General features: G+C 37.1%; 3 protein-coding genes across 3 annotated transcripts; all 3 read left to right on the top strand.

Annotated features, from left to right (window-relative positions):
- The first annotated feature begins 6297 nt into the window (after positions 1-6297).
- Positions 6298-7374, top strand: LOC123873433 (craniofacial development protein 2-like). The gene has a single exon (XM_045918278.1). It carries the CDS (start codon positions 6298-6300, stop codon positions 7372-7374), a length of 1077 nt encoding a protein of 358 aa, XP_045774234.1.
- Positions 7375-7480: 106 nt separating this feature from the next.
- LOC123873432 lies at positions 7481-8133 on the top strand. The gene is made up of 2 exons (XM_045918277.1): positions 7481-8035; positions 8083-8133. The coding sequence occupies exons 1-2, from the start codon at positions 7481-7483 to the stop codon at positions 8131-8133; spliced, it is 606 nt and encodes a 201-aa protein (XP_045774233.1).
- A 1476-nt stretch (positions 8134-9609) lies between these two features.
- LOC123872911 lies at positions 9610-13695 on the top strand. The gene is made up of 5 exons (XM_045917499.1): positions 9610-9873; positions 10561-10698; positions 11839-11928; positions 12617-12752; positions 13146-13695. Exons 1-5 carry the CDS (start codon positions 9782-9784, stop codon positions 13305-13307), a joined length of 618 nt encoding a protein of 205 aa, XP_045773455.1. The 5' UTR covers positions 9610-9781; the 3' UTR covers positions 13308-13695.
- Positions 13696-17886: the final 4191 nt, after the last annotated feature.

The following is a 17886-nucleotide window of genomic DNA, read 5'->3' as shown; positions in this document are numbered from 1 at the left end:
GATAACCCTCGCCATATCGTGGAAAATCAGTGGACTTAATACCTACCTATGCTTAGAGCTGCAATAAATTGCAATGAAACCACCAACTACCAGTCCAAGAAAAAAAAAATTACTTCCTTCAAAATATAACCACTATAAAATCAGTTCTTTGTCTTAAATACAATGTTATTGTTATATAATAATAAAGACAAAAATAATATCCCACTTCTGACTTCGACTTGAGCTAATGAACGGCACTTGGCTTCATGTTGTTATTTCTTAAATCACATCAACTTTTCATATTTTTCCGATTGTCAAGTATATGATAGATATACCTACCTATAAAATATTAAATTAATTACTTAATAATATTTTGCATCTGAATTTCGAAGTCATACAAATTAAAAATTTACTCTCTCGGTTAAATTGAAATGGATTTTTTAAATCAGCAGCAAGGTTGAGGCTTTGCCCATAAATAAAATTAGGTTACTTTTATACAAGTAGCTTACCTATAGGTCTGTGTCTACACTAATATTATAAAGAAGTAAAGTTTGTAAGTTTGGATGTAAGTAGGTACCAGGATGAAACCTGTGGAACTAATGATTTGATTCTGAAAACTCTCTTAGGCACTGATAGATAGCTACAATCTACACCATCAACAAGGTATAAATTATATCACATGGGCAGAGTCGCAGGTAAAAACTAGTACTACCTATATAATAATTTTACAGAAGTTTGTTTATGTTACCGACTATTACCTATTTTGTATTTCCAAAGAGCAGAGTACCTAATACTTAAATTTTTGTCATGAATTTTTACCTACAATATTTATACTTATAAAAAAATAAGTATTTGGGCAACTTTTTTGTTTCTTAAAAATTGCCTTAACCTACCTAGTATCTCTACCTACCTACCTAACTAAGTATGTACCTACCTATATGGTTTCAATAAAAATAGCCTGATTAATTGAAATACATATACAATATATAATTTTATTTATATTTTGGCAACAATAAAAATGTCTCCAAAGGTCAGGAAGTACCAGCATGATAGCATAAAAAAGGATAATTTTTAATAAAATTTCGTAAAAGTCCTTCATGGTAAATAAAAATACAATACATTATTGTTACACAATCAATACGATGTTACAATCAACAATAAAACCAATAAAAATAATAAGAACCTCCAAAAGCCAGGCATTGCACCAAATTGAGTCAGACGGGAAACTGGTAACAGAATCGAGTTTTCCCGCCAAATTAATGGGCTAATTAAGAGCGGGAAAAAGAATCGACGAAGTGGGGGCGGTTTACTTCCCATTGAGGTAGGTCTGGGACGATTTTTACGTCAGTTTTCAAGTCTTCATCTAATTTGTCGCATTGTTCTGTATTGGCTCCTTAGAATTATTATGAAATTTCGCACTGTAGGTAATTCATATCCATACTAATATTATAAATGCAAAAGTATTTCTATCTATTTGACTGTTATTTTCTCACTTCATCCGCTAAACCAATTTCGACGTTAGCTTATATCCCGGATATTTTAAAGACCCCCACTTTCTTGGATGTAAAATCCGCCACGTTGATTTTTTATAAGAATAAATATAAAATGTAGCCTATATCACCTATACCATAATAACGAATCGGTTCACACCTCATTTATCAAAATCGACTCAGTAGTTTAGGCGCTATGGAACACACATAAATACAAAATTATACATAGACTGTTAAAATCACAACCCGTCTTTTTGGCTTTGCCGTAGTCGGGTGAAAATAATAATGGTAATTAATAAATACCCGGTCGGGCTCCTTTTTTGCGCAAAGGATCAGCACGACTGTCCAGTGCAGCCAGCCAATACAGCCAGTATTCTTGACACCGTTCCATGAGACATGATTAGTTAAAAATAATTAAAAGTAGGTTGCGAACTATGAAGGAACAGATGAACGTTCCAACACACAAACACAAGCAAACATAGATTAAGCTTCATAAGTCATAACTATTCCATAGTCTGACAAAATAAAATACGCAAAACAGCCAATCCAAGACAGCGCGACAATCGCGTTCCCGCGAACATTGGCGCTTGGAGCAATCATAATGAATATTTTATTTTATCATAGCGCCCCCGCCCCGCGCACCCCCGCACACCCCCGCGCGCCCGCCGCAGCCATGAACTTGACACCGAGCGAAAAATTAGTTCACAAGGCGAAAGTGAACTTTGTACAGAGTTTGCACTTTTTGAACGAACCTAGTCTCAGATAAAAGAACTTTGCGAGCAGCGTCTTTTACTTTCAAGACTTCAAGACTTCTCAACTACCTACCTACTTGAAAATACTAACGACTTTTTTACGACCTAAGTAGATATTATTTTTTTAAGCTTAGCTTATCATGTAAACTTTGTAATAAAAATGTTATTTTTTAAAATAGGGCGACAAATAATAATGAGAGAATAAATAAAAGAGAAACAAGACTTTTGTATTCGTCATAAAAGTTTTGCAGTATCAACAAGGTTATTATTATCTCATTACTTAGTACTGGTATTTGTATTTGGTAAAGTAAGGTAGGTATCTGTAAGAGACCTACCTTACTTTAGACTTGAATTTCAAAAATTTGATGGTAAGCAAAACAAATTATCATCATCATCATCATCATCATCATCATCATCATATGATAATAATTATTATCGACCGATTGACGATGACTGCTGGACATAGGTCTCTTGTAGAGACTTACCACACACACACCACGCCACGCCACGGTCTTGTTTCGCCTGAATCCAACAACTTATCTGGGTACCTTCAAGTCAAGAGTGAATAGGCAACTTCTAGGCAAGCGCGCTCCATCTTAGGCTGCATCATCACTTGCTAGCAGGTCTGATTGCAGCTAAACGCTAGTCTATAAATAAATAAAAAAGACTTCTTGCGAGTTATTTGATGTCGTCTGTTCACCCTATAGAACATTTACGAAAAACTATAACACACAGCGAAAAAAACTGTAATACTACAAGTCATTATGTAAAATAAGGCATTTATTGTTCTTGGATTTGTAACTAATAGGTACTTTCTTATACAATAATAAATACCAACTAACTTTTTGTTAAAAGCAATATTCGTTTTCAAAATCATTTCTGAGTCGATGGACATCTATTGCAGTACAAACCTACACGCCTACACGTAGCTCTCTTAAAGATTTCTACTCTCTATGGTCTCTATGGTTTTGAAGGAGCCCAACGTCTATCGGTCCGCCTAGCTATGTGTTCCCTTCCCAGCCACTTCAGCCTTGCCAGTTGCCACCCCGTTGAGTTATCTCGGCTACTCTTCCATTCTGTTTCTTTTCTAGAACTTCTGATTTCTGATTTAATCACGTAGACATACAATGCCTCTACACCACTTGAACGCTGAGTGAACTCTCTTATCGAGCTTAATCGTTGATTTAATTTATTTGATTCTTTATAGATATAAATTAAATCCCGCTTATCATTGATTGATCAATACAGCGCTTATCATTATAATAATTTTATTTATTGCTTCATTTCATTCAAGTTTTTCTTTGATTTTCATTACTTACCATGCATCCATTTAAAAAATGTTTAAATTAAAAAAAAACTTAGTTGTGGGATTAATAAATAAAAAGCTATCCTGCATTATTAGGTAATAAGGTAGGTAACAAAGGGTAGGTATACAATCCCTTGTTCATCTATTTTTATTCTATTCTTTTATCACACTGTACGACATGATTTCATATATAATGCCAGCGAAACAGGGATTAACTGGAAAATTATAGCGAGTGATTTCTTGAAAGCATACGTCAATATTGTTACCGCTTCACATTATTAGTAATTCGCTGCTAATTAAGCTCTCTGTGGCACAAAGTTGTGCGCTCCCGCTGCAAAAACCCCCTAACAGTTCAAAAAACACGAGAGGCCGGCACTCGTGAATTAACATACTTTACTCAAAGCAACCAAACTAACCGCATATGAGAGAGAAAAAAATCTAACGTATTTCACGCATTCATTCTGTGTATGAGGCTAATTAAAAAAGTACAGAGGTTGGTTCCGCGAGTGGTGTAGTTTCGCTACTCACCGCTAGGTAGCGCTTTTCGCTTTGACAAGTTGCGTTTTGTAGCATGTAGGTACGTGCAGGGGTTTCATTTTTAATGAGGTCGCGTATTCGGGAGCGCTGGATGCGGGCGGGCTGGCTTTGTGCTGCACGCCGCGCCGGTTAGGCGTGAGATACGCAAGGGTATGTGTGCGGGTATGAAAGGGTTACGTTTAGGTCGCATTCGTTTATTAATAGCTGCTTTGATGCAAGTTTATCAGGCCCCTTTTTAGTATACCTATATTTTAGCCGGTTTGAAAGCCTTCGGCGAAAATGACCTGGAGGTAGGAATTTTTCTTACGTATGTAGGTAAACATTATGGTTAAGGTATATATGCCTTATTGTATATATGGTACGCAGCAGCCAACTTTAACCAGCAAGAAGGATTTATCAATACAGAACAAACTTGAGATTTTTCAAGAAGAAAAAGATGACAGTTTCACCCGAGCAAAACCGGTCAGTTATTTTTAAAATAATGAAAATTGTTTAGACACTAACAAAAGGTCTTTACAATCTTCTAACAATGATAGCATTAAATAATTTATGCTTTTATTTTATGCTTAAAATGAGATTCAATTAAAATTATTTTTGCGATTTGTGTCTCGATCTTATTTATTTGTGAGAATAAATAGGAAAAGAAACTCGAAACAAAGTTAGCCTGATTCTATATTTAATTAAAAACAAAAAAGCCAGACTGGGCATGGGCGAGCACGCTGAATCTTTGGTTCAGCAGTTGCTACAACCATTTATTCTTGTTCATTTTTTCTAATATTTCCAGTCAACCTCTGAATTATTAGATTTTTATTTATTTATTTAATGTCTTGCTAGAATTCTTCGCCTGTGCGTCAGAAAAAACATAAAAGATATACGAAGCATATTTTTAGTAAGAGTGTTCCAACCTAGATCACATAATCACTTTGATCCATACTAATATTATAAATGCGAAAGTGTGTCTGTCTGTCTGCTACCTTTTCACGGCCCAACAGTTTAACCGATTCTGAAGAAATTCGGTATAGAGTTAGCTTATATCCCGGGAATGGACACAGGCTACTTTTTATCCCGGAAAATCAAAGAGTTCCCACGGGGTTCCTAAAGACCCTTCCGTTTAACCGATTTGTAGGTATGAAATTTGGTACCGGGGTAGCTTGCGTCCCTGTAATTGACCTAGGCAACTTTTTATCCCAGAAAATCAAACAGCTCCCACTACAGTTACTTATTAATTAATGCAGATCACGTCATCCCTCATGATGACATTTCTGAAGTAACACTCTACCAGCTCTACGAGGGAATGATATTTTTATAACGACTTATACCGCAACCTACGATCGCAATATTATTGCTTTTCAAATTTCATTAGGTAATTACCTAATGAAAGAGTTAAAGATGTGAAAAACATCACACTAATATTATAAAGGCGAAAGTTTGTAGGTATGTGTGTGTGTGTGTGTGTGTGTGTGTGTGTGTGTGTGTGTGTATGTTTGTTACTCCTTCACGCAAAAACTACTGGACGGATTTGGCTGAAATTCGGAATGGAGATAGATAATATCCTGGATTAGCACATAGGCTACTTTTTATCCCGGAAAACCAAAGAGTTCCCACGGGATTTCGAAAAACCTAAATCCACGCGGACGAAGTCGCGGGTGTCAGCTAGTAATAAATAAATACCAATTATGATTTTTGATATTATTATTATCTTATCAGAAGTACTACCTACCGAAAGTCGAATAAGATTTTAAAGAAAGTTTTAAATAGATCCTATAGAATGTATGAAAATTTAACGGCAAGATTTTTTTTACATAAAGAGATTAGCGTTCCAAAATACCTATGGGGTGAAATTGTGCTGTAATGAAACAGAATACAACAAAATCCCATAATACTTGATATAACATTAATTTAACATATAATATTAAAACATCAATGTTGATAATATGAAATTTCAATAATACCTACTTATCTACTAGGTAACCAATAGGTACACATAGTGGAAAAGTATTTACCTAGTTTAGTTTAGGTACTTAATAGCCGTGCGGTTCCGGCTTAAGAATGTGACCGCTCCATGTCTTCCCGTGGATGTCGTAAAAGGCGACTAAGGGATAAACCGAATGGTGGCGGTTCGACATCCCACCAAACAAAAGCATCCCCAAGGAGGGTTAGCGTCAGGCAGGCGGCCGGCTGTTAAACTTCATGCCAAAACACCTTACAACATGTCATGTCAAGTATTAAAGGAATGTGCGATACTGCTAGGGCGTACCCCCGAGGCGACGCGCAGGAGCAGCACCCGGCGCCTGTGGGAAATGGACAAGGGTTGTTGCATCAGGGACGGGTGCGACGTAAGAAGCGAGTCCGAGAAGTAAGAATGAGAATGAGTAGTTGGAATGTAGGAACGATGAATGGAAGAGGAAGAGAGTTAGCAGATGTATTAGAAAGGAGAAGAATAAATGTTGCATGTTTGCAAGAAACGAGGTGGAAGGGTACGAAAGCGAGGGAAATTGGGGCTGGATATAAATTTTTCTATAGTGGAAGTGATGGTAGGAAAAATGGTGTAGGAGTGGTGCTAGACAAAGAGTTGAAAAAATGTGTGACGGATGTACAAAGAGTGAACGACCGAATTATAGTTGTTAAGCTAGTTATACAAAGCGTAGTTGCAAACATAATGAGTGTGTATGCGCCGCAGGTAGGATGTGATGATGATATGAAAGAGAAGTTTTGGAAGGATTTTGATGCTGTTATGATGGGTGTCCCCAAAAGCGAAGAAATATATATAGGAGGTGATTTTAACAGTCACGTAGGAAAATCGAATGAAAGCTTTGAAAGAGTGCATGGGAGCAGGGGTTTTGGGACTCGTAACCGGGAGGGAGAAACATTACTGCAATCGGCATCTGCCTTTGACATGGCCATAGTAAATACATTTTTTGAGAAACGAGACCAGCATTTAATTACCTATCAAAGTGGCAAATACAGATCACAAATAGATTATTTCCTAATTAGTAGGAAAAATATTAACGCAGTAAAAGACTGTAAAGTCATACCGGGTGAACCATTGGCATCCCAACACAGACTTTTGCTAGTGGAAATAAACCTAAAGTTTAAAACCGCTAAGCCCAAGCCTAAAACCCTCCCTAAAATAAAATGGTACATGATAGAAAAAGAGGAATGTGCGAAAAAGTTTCAGAGACAAGTGGTAGATAAAATGATCGAGATGGATGGTGATTTTCAAAAGAAATCAGTGAATGAGTGCTGGAATGAAATGGCTTCATGTATGAGGAGAGTCGCAAGGAATGTTTTTGGTGAGACAAAAAAATAAAAGACAGATAGATAAAGACACGTGGTGGTGGAGTGAGGACGTACAAAAAGTTCTGAAAGAAAAAAAGGATGCCTTTAAAAAGTGGAAAGGTGTGAGTGATAGTGACATGACTGTGAAGCAGAATAAAAAGGAACTATATATGGAGTGTAAAAAGAAAGCTAAAAGAGCTGTCGCTATCGCAAGGGGAAAGACACAAGAAAAATTGTATAGGTCTCTTGAAAGCCCCCAAGGCCAAAAAGATCTATATCGACTAGCAAGAGCAAGAGAAAAGAATGAAAGGGATATTACCCACATTAAATGCATAAAAGATAACGAAAAGAAAGTTTTAACGAATGACGATGACATAAAAGACCGTTGGAGAGAATATTTCAGGAAGTTAATGAACGAAGAGAATGAGTGGAGTGGAGAGCTAGCTAATGTACCAACTAACTTGGGTGTGGTGAAACAGGTGAGTATAGATGAAGTAAGAATGGCAGTATTAAGTATGAAAAATGGTAGAGCGACAGGGCCAGATAGTATACCAGCTGAGGTATGGAAGTTTCTAAAAGGAGATGGATGGAGCTGGCTGGCTTTGTTCTTCAATAAGATGTTACACGAGGAGGAGATCCCAGAAGAGTGGTGCAACAGTTTGCTGGTGCCCATTTACAAAAACAAGGGTGATGTACAAGACTGTAACAGCTATCGGGGAATAAAGCTCATGTCACATAGTATGAAGATTTGGGAAAAAGTGATAGAAAGAAGAATGAGAGAGGAGACTGAGGTTACCCAAAACCAGTTCGGGTTTATGCCGGGTCGAGGTACCACAGATGCAATATTTGCACTCCGTCAACTCTGCGAGAAGTACAAGGGTGCACATAGAAACCTGCACATGGTATTTATCGACCTTGAAAAGGCATATGATAGAGTTCCTCGCGAAGTTTTGTGGTGGGCTATGAAAGTGAAGAGATTGCCTGAGAAGTATGTGAGGCTTGTGAAAGCGATGTATAGACGAGCGAGTACAAGGGTCAGATCAGAAGCTGGCGTTACGGACAAGTTCAATGTGGAAGTAGGCTTGCATCAGGGATCGGCTTTAAGTCCTTATTTGTTTGTCCTGGTAATGGATGCTCTGACGTCAAACATACAGGAACAAGCACCCTGGTGCATGCTGTTTGCCGACGATATTGTGCTTGTCGGAGAAGATGCGGCCGACGTCCAGAGCAGACTGCGTAGATGGCAAGAGAAATTGGAGAGTGTTGGCCTGAGGATCAGCCGAACGAAGACAGAACATCTGTTCTGTGACTTCGGTGGCCCCTCCAGTTTCTCTGATATCTCTTTGGATGGCGTAACTCTACCTGTCTGCTCCAATTTCCGGTACCTCGGTTCGCTCTTCCAAAGTGACGGTAGCATTGATCGAGACGTGAACAATAGAATGAATGCGGGATGGATGAAATGGCGACAGGTCTCAGGTGTTATATGCGACCCGAAAATGCCCCTTAAACTTAAGGGGAAAATTTACAAAACTGTCGTTAGACCTGTCACATTGTATAGTTCAGAATGTTGGGCGGTAAAAGGGAAGGATGAAAGACGAGTACATGCGACCGAAATGCGAATGTTGAGATGGATGTGTGGTGTGACAAGAATGGATATGATAAGGAATGAATATATAAGGGGAAGTTTAAAAGTAGCACCAGTGGTAGAAAAAATGAGGAGTAATAGGCTGGCATGGTATGGGCATGTAATGCGGAGGGAAGAGAGTCATATCACTAGAAGAATGTTAAATATGCATGTGGATGGAGAAAAGAGAAGAGGACGACCAAAGAAAAGGTGGATGGATTGCGTGAAAGAGGATATGCGTATAAAAGGGGTAGATGATAAGTTGATGGATGACAGAAGAGAGTGGAAGAGGAAGACATGTTGTGCCGACCCCACGTAGCATGGGATAAGGGCTGGAAGAAGAAGAAGAAGTTTAGGTACTTAAGTAAATAAAAGAGAGAAATTGCAATTTCCATTTAAATAATACACTTTAAATAATAAATGAATTTAATCAATATAAGAGATTTAATTGTTAAATAACTAATAGTAATAAAATTTATCGGAACGGCTCTAAAACATCGTTTGTGCGCCATCTATGTGCGAGTAGCTAAGTCTTAAACTCGTCAACAGATGTCACTTGTTGTTTTTGCTAGAGGTAAAAATAATTCTTCGAATGTAAGAAAAGAGATCTTATTAGAAAAAAAGCAACTGCCAGAAGGAAACGAAAAAGAAATTCTAAAAACCGAAAACTAATCAAAAGCAATGTCAAAAGCAAAATTTTAACTTTGTATACACTTTGACGAATGTAAATTAATTGTATTTTGGTATTAAAATGACAAATTTACAGAGTAAAAGGGGATAGTTTAAGAAGTTGGAGCTCACAGTATCTGGTGCAATGGTTAAGTGGAGGTACTGCTTAATTCTGGCAGTACTGCTACTCCTTCCATCCGGGTCGGGATCTCAAAGAGACGAAGATTACGATGAGGAGTAAGATTTCCCGTTAACTTTAAAAAAAAAGATTCCGACGAATTGAGAACCTCCTCCTTTTTTGGAAGTCGGTTAAAGAGTAGACTTTTAACAGCCAGATTTTTAAATGGAAAGTTTTATATCTAACTAGGTAATGCCCGCGACTTTGTCCGCTTCAATTTAATATTTTTGAAAATCTTGTGGGATTTTCTTTAATTTTCTATGATAACAATTAGTAATCTTGTCCGCACTAAAAACTGTCCGCACTTTTAATTAGTACAGGGATTCGTGCTATCTCTGTACTAAGTACTTAGATGATGCTGGGCAACTTCGTCCGTGTGGTTTTTTTTAAAACTCATGGGAACTCTTTCATTTTCCGTGGGTCCTGAAAAGCTACCAAAAAGAAATAGGTACATAGACACATTTTTGCAATTTTTGTCGGCCATAATATGTAACACTCATTGCCCTTGCATTTTTGACCGCTTATATTAGGCTGACTTTTCAACCGTCGAATAACTTTTATCTGAAGAATAAATTAAAAAAATCTGTCGAAATGTCATAAATTTCAGATTTTAACATTTTTTCTATAGAAAATCTGTCAAAACGTCAAAGTTCCTCACATTAAAGTTATTTGACGATTGAAAAATGGGTTCTTAATTGGGTACACAAATAAATTTTTACAGTAGCTATTTCATGACGATATTGCAGGAGAACCGAAGACGAAGACGACGAAGGCGAAAATGACGACGACGACGAGGAAGAACATTCAGACAAAACTAGGCAGGGAGTAGAAAGGAGAGCTCCTGCCGTGTTGTTACGAACTACTCATAGCCCCCTCGTTACCAGGCAATTTAATAAAAAACTAATTAAACCATAGTATAATCATCGCTATCAAAGCTCTATGGCCTTGGGTGTGTCAAGCAAATTTTTTTTAATGTTTATTTTCAGAGATTATTCGCTTGGCGAATATGCCTCTCTATACTTTATTTATTTTATTTATTTATTTATTTATTTATGTACCGCCCACAGAGTTACACATTTAGATTAAATACATGTTGTTCCTTAAATTCTAGGGCTCTTATGCAACTCCACTTACGGGCAGTCACAGCATACATTAACATAAACATAAGTCGTACAGTAAAATATAAAATATAATATAATAGCTAACCTAAGGACTATGAAAAAATACCTAAGTTATAAATTTTAAAAGAATATAATAAGATGGAAATTAAATTAAAGTTAAGTTAAGTTAAACTAAGCTAAATTATCTAAATCATCTAAAATACAATATACTTACGGCTAGGGACTGACACTAATTATCGTTATCCTATTGAGGAATCGAATGAACTATAAAATATACTATAAAAATATACTATACTTATAGTATAGCTATACAAAAGAAAACTACTTAGTACTTATCATTGCATTTAACACGGCATTTGGAAATTTTCTCTTTCGAGACGTGGATTTCAAACATAGGTTTTCTAACTACATTAAATTCATAAAAATTTCTTTATCAAAGGGAGTCTAGCTCGAAATTTCCAAAACCCTCATAACCCTCTCCACTCGATCAATCTACTGAACTCCTTCGGCAAGACAATCCTCTGTCTAGTAACTTTTTCGGGGCTCTTGTGCCGTCCATGATTCAAACATGTCCACCCATCGCATGTTCCACAGTTTAATGGTTTTGATAAAGCTTTACTCTTTATAACCTCTTAGCGTAAGAAATAGTGGAAAAATACCTTTTTGATTCACTGGCGGTGGAGACGATAGGTTGCTGGCTTGAGGAGGCGAAGTTTTATGCGCGATATTGACTAAGATGTTGCCTTAGGGAAAGAGGCTGCGATCCGTGGTTTGGGGGTTACCTAACCCAAAGGTTGTCCCACTTTTCATTCTACGATATTTTGGCCAAAAAAGGATCCTAAAATTCCTTTTAACCTTTCTGATGCTTGTCTTTAATAAGTATATTCAATAATTTGTCACCAGGACTACTAAAAGGCGACCGCTTGAATGTTATGTGTGTGCTTATAAATCGGATTCACCTTTAAGAGCATGCCTAGATCCTACAAAGTACAGGTAAGAGAGTAAAAATTACCATCGACTGTCATCAAAAGCTGGTCACAAATTTAATAGCACGTGTCGTATTATATATTATTTTTACACGAGTAGTTGCGCAACCAGATCGAGCTCTCAACAAAATAAATATAGGTACAGCTATACGGAGTTCTGGTATTCACTTGGTTGCGCAACCAAGCGGACACTAGTTGAGGTTCCATCCCTGACAGTGGGGCTGGGAGGCAGTACCATTACAGAGCTTTGATTTTACGTCAACTGTACGCCTTAGAACCCGCGCCCAGACAGTTCACCTATCAGTTTAATCCATATCCATACTTCCATACTAATATTATAAATGCAAAAGTGTATCTGTCTGTCTGTCTATCTGTCTGCCTGTCTGTACTGTCTGCTACAACAAGTCAACTACAACAAGTGCCCAACAGTTTAACCCATTCTGACGAAATTTAGTACAAGGTTAGCTTATATCCCGGGGATGGACATAGGCTACTTTTTATCCCGGAAAAAGCAGAGTTCCCACGGGATTCCCGAAAACCCATCCGCTTAACCGATTTGTATGAAATTTGGTACCGAGGTAGCTTACGTCCTTGTAATTGACATAGGCTACTTTTTATCCCGGAAAATCACAGTTCCCACGGGATCTTTAAAAACCTAAACCACGCGGTAATTAATAATGTCAATATTTTTACAGAGTTCACACAATAACATGTCACAGGGTGGACGACAAGTGTTTCACATCCGTCATATCGAAGGGCAGCACGTACGAAGCAGTTGTTCGAGGCTGTCGGTCAGCGTGCGTTGGTACTCCTGAGATAACATGTTGTGAGGTAACCTAAAAGCTATTTTTTTAAGTTTTAAATTCATAGACTAACGCTTGGCTGCAATCGGAGCTACGGGCAAGTGATGATGCAGCCAAAGATGGAGCTCATTTGCCTATAAGATAATAATTATTGAGGGTTTTATTGGGTTAATAATACGATGGGCTCCCAGACCATTTCGTATATCTAGACCGGAAAAATTTTCGAAAAATTTGGACTATCATGTCGATCACCCTTCCAGTTACTGACTTGGGTCAACGTTGCTTAACCACTGTACTTAATTATCTGATATTTCTGTGTTTTGTTAAAACTAGGCCATCCGTCCCTCAGGTCAATTATTATTATACCTACTCTTTATTTGTATCACCACAAGAAGGATTACAGTAAATTTTTTTTTTTCAGCTCAACCGTTGCAACCAACAAGCATTCGCTATGCCGACACTCGTGACTCCCCAAGCGCTTGCTCATGAAAGCAAAGCCACGAAACCTCTCCATCCAACCGTCCTCTTCTTTGTGACAATATTACTGGTCTTACAGACAGTGGTTAAGGTGGCTTTTGTATAAGGACCTTAAACCAGCAGTCGGAGCACAATTACAGTGCGACACATCTCAAAGCTTTTCCAACGCTTTCTCGATGAAGAAAGGGCGGAAAAATGTTGTCACACTAATTTTTGCTAGGGCTGCGGCTGATGAAAATGAGTTTGGTACAATATTCTACGAAAGTACATGAACGAACAATATAGAAAACTTGTGAAAAAAGCTTTTCTTTACTTTTAAAATTTTAATTAGTAATTTTATGGATCTTTGGGTACACCAAATCATCCAAATATCTATTTGGATTAAAATTATTGTATCATTTAGAAGTTTTGTAAAATATTAGTGATGACTGTGTTTTTATTTAATTTTGAGTGTATGTTTGTTGTTTATAATAAATTGTACGAGTTAGTTGAAACTTATTTTTATTTTTATTCTATTTTCTGACGCTTAATTGCTATTTTGTATTGACTATAGAGAGAGAGCCAGCGCGTGCCAGACTTTCTTTTGAGAGATAACAAGTAATAAAGCCACCATGATCCAGACTTCATAGTCACTGATCGTTCATCCCTTTGTTGGGGACAGTAAGCAGAGAAAGTTTCAGCTTTTATAATCCATACTAATATTATAAATGCGAAAGTGTGTCTGTCTGTCTGCTACGCTTTCACGGCTAAACCGCTGAACCGATTATAATGAAATTTGGTACCGACTTAGGATATTTTCCGGGGAAGGACATAGGCTACTTTTTATCCCGGAAAAACAAACAGTTCCCGCGGGATAGCCCTCTATCTTTCACGCATTTGTCGTTCAATAACGCCGCAACAGAGCTACAGATTGACGACATTTTTTGCATAGACATAAGCATAGACATAGTCGAGGAAAAAAGTAATATATACTACTTTTCCTTTCAAAAAAAAAAACAAATTCTTAGTTCCCGCAGGATAGCATGCTATAACACAAGATAAAATAACTTAGGCATTGCACCAAAAAATATTGTAACAAACCTCAATTGTTATTAAAACCTTGAGTCACGCGGGCAAAGCCGCGGTAGCTAGTATAAAATAATAAAATAACGAAGGTCTAGCACGCGTTGGCTCTTAGTCCATTATGTATTTGTATTGATATATCATTAGTCAATAGATGCTAAGGAGATCCAAAATCGTGAAACACAGTTTTAGTTTATAACTTTAATGGTGCTGATACGGGCTTTCCCATGTTTTTCATAAAACGCCACCAAGCAAAATATCTCCTCGCAGTAAACAAGTGATTCTCACACTTGCCGGAAGTGGGATCAATTGGGCGGAAGACTTGACCGGGGTCGAGTGACCCTTCCCTTGTCCCTTCAATCATATTGAGCCGATAAGCCCTTTATAAGGGTGGCTTTTCAGATTTACTCAAGGTTATGACACTTTCTTTTAGAAAAGACATTTTGAGGTGTGAAATATTTTTACTTATAATTTTACTAGCTTATGCCCGCGACTTCATCTGCGTGGATTTAGGTTTTTAAAAATTGAACTCTTTGATTTTCCGGCAAAAAAATTTAGCCTGTCACTCTTCAGGTTTATAGCCTTTAACATGCCTAATGCAAAAATCGGTTCTTCTATTGCGACGTTATTGAAGGACAAACCATCGAACCAATAAACTAAAGCACACACTTTCGCATTTATAATATGGTATGGTTTAGGATCGTGAAACGTGATCTATAGGCCGAATAGGTAATTAAGTAATTATATGTATAATTATTATAACATGATGTACCTACCTGCCTACACAAGAAATGTGTACCAGGAATTTTAGAAATCCACCTCTTCATCAAATTTTCAAAAATTCCACTCGTGTGAAGCCGGGGCGAGTCAACTGGTATATTTTAAGGAAGAAGATGTAAAAGGCTTATAAAACTAACTAACTAAATAACTAGATATTTAGGTAGGCTTTACGCATCATATTTGCTTTGAAAAAGAACAGAATTTAGTAGGCTATCAAAATATTCCAAAACACCGGAACAGATATTCGCATTCGCCCATAGGAAATTCCAATAAACCACATTTCCTCCCTCGTGCACTCAATTTAGGGTGTCCAGTTAAGAAGCCAGTCACTTGTTCTAACATATGGACCAAATTTACTGAAAGGGAAAGCTCTATCGACAATTTTATTTATTCATCCTAGATGAAGCTTGTTTTTAAGAAGACAAGGTCTATTTTTGGTTGATTGGAAAGGGTTTGGAAATTTGTGTCGAGGAATTTTAAGAGGGTGAGAAAATTCCTAATATCCGGGCCGGACTTGTTGGTGATTTTTATTGGGCAACAAGGGTTTTCGGTGTTAACTGACGTGTGAGAAGTTTGGTCAAACAGGGGAGCAAATATTGGCCGGTTTATGTTTGATTTGAAAGTCGGGACGATTTTTATTACCTACCTCATATTCGCTGGCATGTAGTGTGAACGTTGGTAAACTTATTTTTGTAAGAATTTTTATGAATTTATGAGGTGGCTTAGTGGTTAGGATATGGATTCTCTGAAAGATACGAATCCTAGACACCTTTGAGCATATTAAGTATGTATCTTACTTATTTTAGCTCAGAGACCTAGTCTCTCTCAGGCCATTTGCTATAAGTACTTTTATACATGTGGAAGGTAAGTAGGAGAGATTAGACAAAACATGAAACTGAATTAGAACCATTTACTTACATCGTTGGAAGTAACATACCTATATCCACTAATAATAAAAATAGTAGCACGTGCTTGTACCAAAAAAATATTATAATAAGAGCTTATTTTCACAGATTTTTGTATAGATAGATAAGTAAGCGATTCCGATTTCCGATTCGAATAGATTCGGTCCACACCTGGACGAGATGTAAAGCTATGATCGATCATGTCATTTGGCACGCACCGACGGCCAGCGGATTTGCACAAACCGGTATAGAGTTGGATGTACTAGTATCGATTAATTGTATTATTTATCGATATCGATTACGATAAACAAAAGTACTCAATAAAAGTAATAAAGTGCTTTAGATAAAAAATTGGCTAATCATAATCCGAAGGATTTGGAGGGCACGTAAAAGCGCTTTTAGAGACAACGGTGTCAATACTGGATACTCTTCCGGTTTCTATTTTCCTGGCCTCCTATCTAAATATATAAAAAGATAAGTCCTGACTCACTGACTGACTTATCAACGTTCAGCCCAAACAGGCATGGATCTATAAAACTAAAATTTTGCACAGTTTCCTTTATAATGTAAACAAGGAATAAGGCCGGATTTTTTGAAATTCCCACAGGATAGGGCATAAAATAAAGAGTAATTATATTTTCACCGAGCTAAGCTGCTGGTGCATAGTAAAATTCTTATTGATCATCATAATTAAAACTGGTCTCAAATTGAGAGTGATCTGCACCTAGACAGGCCCGCTCTTCCTGAGATTGCATCATCAGCATCACTTACCATCAGGCGTGATAGCTAATAAGCTGTCAAGCGTTAGTGTTTACCTAACCGTTGTCGCCCCTATCATTGTACTTAAATTGCTTTAGCATGCGTAATAATTGCTAAGGTATCGCAGTTTAGTAGGTAGGGACTAATAAATTCCAATCGTTTTCTTATTTAAATAAATTAAAAAGCAGACCGATTGTTTACTATTTAGTAAAATCGGTCTGCATTATTTTAATTATGGTCGATATTTATTTATTTATTTGAATTATGGTCGATACTTACATTTAAATATTATTTAGTAGGTTTTATCGATATCGACAATCAACGCGTGCAACCCTACCAAATTGTGACAAGTTTAATACGTATTATTGACCCAATGATCAATGATCCACGGGTATTTAGATCAATAAAATTATGCAAAATCATCGTAGTATTGTACTCCCACAGTATTGACCGTTTTACTTTTATCCGTTTATTGCGTGTTATATTGATTTTATAGCTGATATCGGTAAATCATTCAATGCATGGCAAATGTTTTGCGGTGATTTGCTAAGTCATTGCATAAACGGTTGCTGTATAAAAGTACTGTTAAAAGAAATACTGCCCAGCTCTTTTATAATTCTTTGATACACCGTTAAAGTACCTAAGTGATATTCGCACATAACTTAAATAAATTAGATGTACGTGCCGGGGATTGAACCTACGACCTTCCGAATAGGAGGCAGGCGTATTAACCACTAGGCAATCATTGCTTTTCATATTATTATCTACTAACAAGTGTAAATTAAAAATTTATAACACCCCCGACAAGTGAAGGTTACAGTAACTAGAAAAGAGCTGATAACTTTCAAACGGCTGAACCGATTTTCTTGGATTATAGCTAAGAACACTCTCGATCAAGCCACCTTTCAAACAAAAAAAATTAAATTAAAATCGGTTCATTAGTTTAGGCGTTACGGTGCCACAGACAGATACACAGACACACAGATACACAGATACACACGTCAAACTTATAACACCCCTCTTATTGGGTCGGGGGTTAAAAAGAAAGGTTCCAAAAACCGCACTTATTTTTAAAATGCATCAAAATAAACAACGGGTCAGTGTGCCATTTCACTTTTCGCGAAACGATTTTGCGGACACTTTCTAAATAAACACAAGCAGCGGTCACCTGGCTGGGAG

Source organism: Maniola jurtina, chromosome 16 (genome assembly GCF_905333055.1).
Source record: "Maniola jurtina chromosome 16, ilManJurt1.1, whole genome shotgun sequence".
Classification (NCBI taxonomy): Eukaryota; Metazoa; Arthropoda; class Insecta; order Lepidoptera; family Nymphalidae; genus Maniola; species Maniola jurtina.
Note: the sequence above shows the minus strand (reverse complement) of the source record. Positions and strands in the feature narration are given on the sequence as shown.

Coding starts and splice junctions, on each gene's coding strand:
- LOC123873432 (XM_045918277.1), top strand. CDS start 7,481: ATGACTGTGAAGCAGAATAAAAAGGAACTATATATGGAGTGTAAAAAG. Junction 8,036..8,082: donor TTTACAAAAACAAGGGTGAT/GTACAAGACTGT, acceptor CATGTCACATAG/TATGAAGATTTGGGAAAAAG.
- LOC123873433 (XM_045918278.1), top strand. CDS start 6,298: ATGTGCGATACTGCTAGGGCGTACCCCCGAGGCGACGCGCAGGAGCAG.
- LOC123872911 (XM_045917499.1), top strand. CDS start 9,782: ATGGTTAAGTGGAGGTACTGCTTAATTCTGGCAGTACTGCTACTCCTT. Junction 9,874..10,560: donor GACGAAGATTACGATGAGGA/GTAAGATTTCCC, acceptor ACGATATTGCAG/GAGAACCGAAGACGAAGACG. Junction 11,929..12,616: donor CTAGATCCTACAAAGTACAG/GTAAGAGAGTAA, acceptor ATATTTTTACAG/AGTTCACACAATAACATGTC.